We start from the raw sequence: 6,055 nt of genomic DNA on the forward strand, positions 1-6,055 counted from the left end.
GTACGCACACATTAACTGAGCAAGATTTGTTTGTTGGTTGTTGACTGAAAATGTTGAGGATTCACATATAAGTTCATTGTGTCAAAAAAAAAAAAAGTGTTACCAATAGGCCATCCATATCAATTTTATGTTGTCATTCATTTTTTATTTGCTGTTAAACTGTTATACTCGCTACATTCTTTTTGTATTTTTCATGTTTTTGTCTGCACTTTCGCACATTGCCTCTTTTTTTTTCCATCAATATTGTTTGTTTTTTTTTCCCAATTTTGGCTCAGTCAAACTCCCAGAAAAGCAGTTTTATTCCATGAATACCAGGACTCTACTGGAGAATTCAAATAAATTTGTTTCAGTATTTGGAGTCATGTATTTTTTTAATGTTTTGAGTATGCATGTTTTTAATTACAGGCCACCCAAGTTAGGAAAAATATGCAATGGCACATCCAAAAACTGTGCTTTGTGTATGTTAGTGTGCTTGGCAATTTGAGATATACTCTCTAACATTTACGTACAGTATATGTGTGGATGTTAAACTGCAGTATTGGTGATCGTCGGTTAATTTTGCAATGAAAACATCAATAAAATAACTTACTGGAATCTCCTCTGGAGTTTTGTTTAGTTTAGTGCAGGGGTCTTCAAAGTGCGACCCATTCAGCCTTACCGTCTTGGGGAAAGTTTTCTGCTCACACCAGATTGTTTATTTACTTACTTACCAGGGATTGACCATTTCACACTCCACTTATTGGTTTAGTGTGTAACATTTTGTTGAATTTAATAATGGGACGGGCATGTCCCATCATGGTTCACTGTGTGTGTCCACATCCACTGCTCTACTTATTTTAGATGTTCTTATTCTGTTATTGTGACACTTTTATTTTTTAATTTTTTATTGTAACTGTTATTGTTTATTTTTTAATATATTTAATTTTCATTATTTATTTGATATTATTTATATATTTATTTATATAATTATAAATATAATTATTTATTATTTATTCATTATAATTATTTATTATTATTATTATTATTATTAGTGTAGCGAGGTTAAACAGCTACATAAATGACATTAATAATCTTTTGACTGAACTGTGAAAATGTTTTTGGTAAATAGTTATGTTAAAAACTAGGGCTGTCAAATAATTAAAAATGTTAATAAAATTAATCACAGTTTTCAAATGATTCATGGTTAATTGCAATTTACAACTATGTATTGAATATTCATTTTTTACTGTATTTTATGAACAAAAAGATGAATGACAGGAGGCCATTTTATATATTTGTATATATATGAACTTCTCCAAATGAACAAAAAACATTATGCTAAAAGATACAACACAATCTGAAAATCTAATTACCTAACAATTGTTTCTTTAATAGTAGCAAAACATTTCAATCACAATACCGTATTATGCTCCATGCGGGAGTGCGTTCAAAGACACCACGTACGTTTTGAAATTGACCTCACTGTTTTGAGTGTAGATGTATTTTCTGGGATTTGTGCGATAACAAATAAAGATTTTTTTGTGATGTTCGGAGTGTCCCTGAATGCATCTCACCGTTGTCTGTTGACAATGATGGAGATGTGTTTATGAATTGGAGATACATATCTGGTGTTGGAATTACACTGCTGTTAATGTATCAGGTATTAATAAAGTTATTAAAATGTGTCAGGCACTGTGTGGGGACACTATTGTGGCTCCATTTGCTATCATAACAGAGGGCTAGCTTGACGTGGTGCGCTTGCGTCATTCTGAACAAAAAGTTAAATGTAATAAATAAAGTAAAAAATAAATAATAAATAAAAAAAGTAAATTAGATACCGCAGTTTTCGAGCTATTTTTGACACCTCGTTAAAACACAACATTAAGCTTTTGCTGCCATCTGCTGGCGTAAAAGTGTTCTCCAGCACTGTTGTTTAACATTTTAAATACTAAATAAAAATATGTATGAAAACGTTGTTTGGGTTTAAAATGTTTATCATGAATAATCTATAACGTTTACTTACGAATTTGTGGCGCAGGTGTATTTACTCGGCCACCGGAAACAAGAAGCACCACCACCGGAAGCAGGAAGTATATGTGTAAGTCGTCCATGGAGCACACCCTAGGTCAGTTTGTTTTGTTTGTTACAGACTTATTTACGCTTATACATTCGACATTTATATATATTTATGTATTTATTTTAATTAACTAATGTGCGCCGTACTTTTGAACTTAAACTGTTTTATAATTTGAGACGCCGTAATTTCCCATTTACCATACCCGAGCTAAAACTAGCTAACGTAAAAATGACAACTTACAGTTTTCTTCTCTTGTAGGTGCGCCATTAAGATACGCCATGCCAATGAGACATCTAAGCTACTCGCTTCTCCGCCACATTACATCCAATGCCTCTTCACCCATAAGGACATGCCTCATTCGGGGACCCAACAGTGCTATACCATGTAGTCACATCCATCATCAATGGAGGAGTGCTAGCACAGCTTTGAACCACCACATCCCGGACCTGAGCGGGCCTGAGCAGAGGCTGCTAAATAAACTCTATGATGGACTCATAGGGGGACAGCGGGCCGCTCTTGCAGAGTCCATCACCCTGGTGGAGACGCAGCATCCCCGGAAGAAAGAACTGGCCCAGGTTCTGCTCCAGAGGGTGTTGTCTTACAGGAGGGAGCAGGAGAACCGGAATGATGGGAAACCTTTGGCTTTTAGAGTAGGTGTGTGGTTGGAAAATGGAAAATGTTTTGCGGCGTACCGGTCTTCCTGCAGCTTATTCTTTTGTATCAAGTTTTCACATAGAAAATAATGGAACTTCAGTTACAATCTGTTACAACTGTAACAGATTGTAACTGAAGTCCCACGCTACTTTGTGAGAATTTTCACAAGATGTCCTGAGATTTGCTTTTATGTCATACATGAGTGGATCGACCATTTTTTGGTCATTTTTGTTTGACCTCAGCTGTTACAATATTATGATTTTCAGACTATACTACAAATTCAAACGCTCCTGAAGTGGTATCATTTGGAATTCAACACCAAAAGTGTTGGAAAATCACACAACTCTTGTGAGAATTTTCACATGATGTCCTCAGATCTTCTTTTATGTCATACATGAGTGGATCAGTCATTTTTGTTTGACCTCAGTTGTTACAATATCATGATTTTAAGACTATACTACAAATTCAAACGCTCCTGAAGTGGTGTAATTTGGAATTCAACACCAAAAGTATTGGAAAAATATGCCTCTAAATTTAAAACTTTAGCTTTTGGGTGAGTAGTTTTACTTTACTTTTAGTTTAATTAGATTAATATAAATGTAGCTGTAGTACCCATTGGTCAACTTAATTTTACACCTGTATGACCCTCGTTTACCTCGTAAAAAGATTCTGTAATTGTGGTAGTATTCAGTTTAATTTACTTTCTATGGGAGAGGTGGTTTTGAAATCCCATTATGATTTATGTTTCTGTACAATACAGTTTTACATACTTTTTGGCTCATGTTTTCCAGGTCTCTCCGGTCCTCCAGGAGCAGGGAAGTCCTCATTCATCGAGGTGGTGGGGAAGATGCTGACAGGGCGCGGGCACAAAGTATCAGTGCTGGCTGTTGATCCGTCATCCTGCACGACAGGAGGTAGCGTCTTTGGAGCGGAAAACACATATGACGACGATGAGTCCTGATTTGTCCTCATTTGTCATTGCAGGCTCTCTGATGGGTGACAAGACCCGCATGACAGAACTCTCTCGGGACATGAACGCCTTCATCAGGCCGTCGCCGACCTCGGGAACGCTCGGCGGGGTCACCAGGACGACGAATGAAGCCATCGTTCTCTGTGAGGGGGCTGGGTATGACATCATCCTTGTGGAGACTGTGGGTAGGATATGCTGGATATCTTTTATTAAAGAAAAATATTAACAATTTCAGCACATTTTAATCAATTTTTTTGTTTTCAGGTGTGGGACAGTCAGAGTTTGCAGTGGCGGACATGGTTGACATGTTTGTGTTGCTGATTCCACCAGCAGGGGGCGATGAACTGCAGGTGAGAAAACAAAGCAAAAACTGATGTTAGTAGATGTTGTCTCTGGTTTGTTTTTCAAGTTCTCCAACATAATTGTCTCCAGGGTATCAAGAGGGGCATCATTGAACGGGCTGACCTGGTGGTGGTGACCAAGTCGGATGGAGACCTAGTGGTGCCGGCCAGGAGGATCCAGACTGAGTACACCAGTGCTCTGAAGCTACTCAGGAGGCAGTCCAAGTCATGGAACCCCAAGGTGAGTGGAATCCCGTCCCCGACCCAAAAATCCCCGTGAACTAACATGGCCCTCCGACCCAAAATCAGTTCTCCTACCTGACCCCCCTCCATGCCATTGAACCCAGCTTCAATTCTCCATCTTATCATCCCCGCCCTATTCAACATCATCATCCCCTGACCACCTTTCCTATCCAGTCCACCATCATTGACCCCCCTACCCCCATCCTTTCTTGACCCAAATCCCAACCCCTAATTAAATAGCTTTATTATACAGTGTTACTAAGTATTAATGAGGCTTTATAATAACACTTGTATGGAATTTGGAAATGTTGGTTATTCTCCATCATATGACTCATTTCTGTCACAGTACAGTTTGTATGTGTATATGAAAATAGATTAATAATAATTATTGGACTCTAAGGTAACACTCCAGAGTCCAATATGTCGAGATGTGGGTATAACCTCAGTGACAAGGTGCTGTACCCCTAACTGATGGGCTTTTGTACATAACGGCAGTTTATGTAACAAGTTCACAATTCATCTTGAGAAAATGGCAGCATCTCATTTTATCAAAGCAATTTCCTCCGTGGATGACCAAAGTCTGTCCAAGTCTATTTCGTGACGTCCGTCAACGTCCGCCAGCAGTGGAATAAGCAAAGACACACAATTCAATCCCGCAACCCTGCCCGATTTCTTCAGGTCGTGCGGGCTTCCTCGCACGTCGGCGAAGGCATTCCTGAGGTGTGGGCCACAATGGAGTCTTACCGGGATGCCATGTCGGCCAGCGGCGAGCTGCAAGGCCGACGCAGGGCCCAGCAGAAGGTCTGGATGTGGAGCTTGATCCAGGAGAACGTGCTCACCCATTTCCAGCATCACCCCAGCGTCGGGGAGGCTCTGCCCCAACTGGAGCGCAGAGTCGCCGGAGGGGACATCTCCCCCGGCCTGGCCTCTGACCTGCTGCTCAAAGCCTTCCTGTCGTCGTCGTAGTCAGTGGGGGGGGGGGGTGGATGGCTCGTTCAGCGACATCTTGTGCAATCAATCCTATCAATACTTGACTTCTTTTAAACAAATCTGTGCCATTTCAAAGGACGTTTTTATGCAGAACGCAGAAGAACACTTCACTGACAACTGGAATTCGTCGTAAATTTTAGTGATGTCTAGGCGCATTTGTAAAGATTTGCACAATACGTTGCCTAAAAGTATGTCAACATCATAACTACATTATTAAAATAAAGGACATTTTAATTACTTTATTTTAATTTACTATATTAACTCTAAAGATATAACTAATAATGTGTTAAGTTACTGTGTGATGATTAAAGCGTTCTTTTATGATTTTTATGATTTTTCTTCTGATTTTATGATTTTGAAGTAAGCACTTGATGCGGCTCAGACAACTCAGACAAGCATTGACAACTATATTAACTATCAAAATATAACTATCAACTTTTTTTTATAAAACAAGTGCCACAATGCATGCTACAAAGCTGATAGCATTTTGTTTCGAGTTAACATAGTTATTATACCCACTAGTAATAGCAGTTGTATGTATGTGTTATCGACAGTACCTGCTAACAAAGTGTTAAGTTACTGTGTGATGATTAAAGTGTTAGTTCTTTTATGATTTTTATGATTTCTCTTCTGATTTTATGATTTTGAAGTAAGCACTTGGTGCGGCTCAGACTTTAATGACAGCATTGACAACTATATTAACTCTAAAAATATAACTATCATTTTTTTTTTATAAAACAAGTGCCACAATGCATGCTACAAAGCCGATAGCATTTTGTTTCGAGTTAACATAGTTATTAT

The 6,055-nt window shown here is 38.6% G+C and overlaps 1 protein-coding gene across 1 annotated transcript; it reads left to right on the forward strand.

The window, feature by feature from the left end:
- The first annotated feature begins 2,025 nt into the window (after positions 1-2,025).
- Positions 2,026-5,467, forward strand: mmaa (metabolism of cobalamin associated A). Its single transcript, XM_058074508.2, has 7 exons — positions 2,026-2,104; positions 2,315-2,710; positions 3,502-3,624; positions 3,695-3,865; positions 3,945-4,030; positions 4,113-4,262; positions 4,943-5,467. Exons 1-7 carry the CDS (start codon positions 2,074-2,076, stop codon positions 5,228-5,230), a joined length of 1,245 nt encoding a protein of 414 aa, XP_057930491.2. The 5' UTR covers positions 2,026-2,073; the 3' UTR covers positions 5,231-5,467.
- The last annotated feature ends 588 nt before the right edge of the window (positions 5,468-6,055 follow it).

This window comes from Doryrhamphus excisus, linkage group LG9, assembly GCF_037039965.1.
Source record: "Doryrhamphus excisus strain RoL-2023G ecotype Guam linkage group LG9, RoL_Dexc_Guam_v1.1, whole genome shotgun sequence".
NCBI classification, from domain to species: Eukaryota; Metazoa; Chordata; class Actinopteri; order Syngnathiformes; family Syngnathidae; genus Doryrhamphus; species Doryrhamphus excisus.

Bases quoted from the DNA above. Each gene is read 5' to 3' on its own strand.
- mmaa (XM_058074508.2), top strand. From the start codon at position 2,074: ATGTGTAAGTCGTCCATGGAGCACACCCTAG. The intron at 3,625-3,694 runs GTAGCGTCTTTG...TTGTCATTGCAG, and splicing joins GTCATCCTGCACGACAGGAG to GCTCTCTGATGGGTGACAAG. The intron at 4,031-4,112 runs GTGAGAAAACAA...AATTGTCTCCAG, and splicing joins CAGGGGGCGATGAACTGCAG to GGTATCAAGAGGGGCATCAT.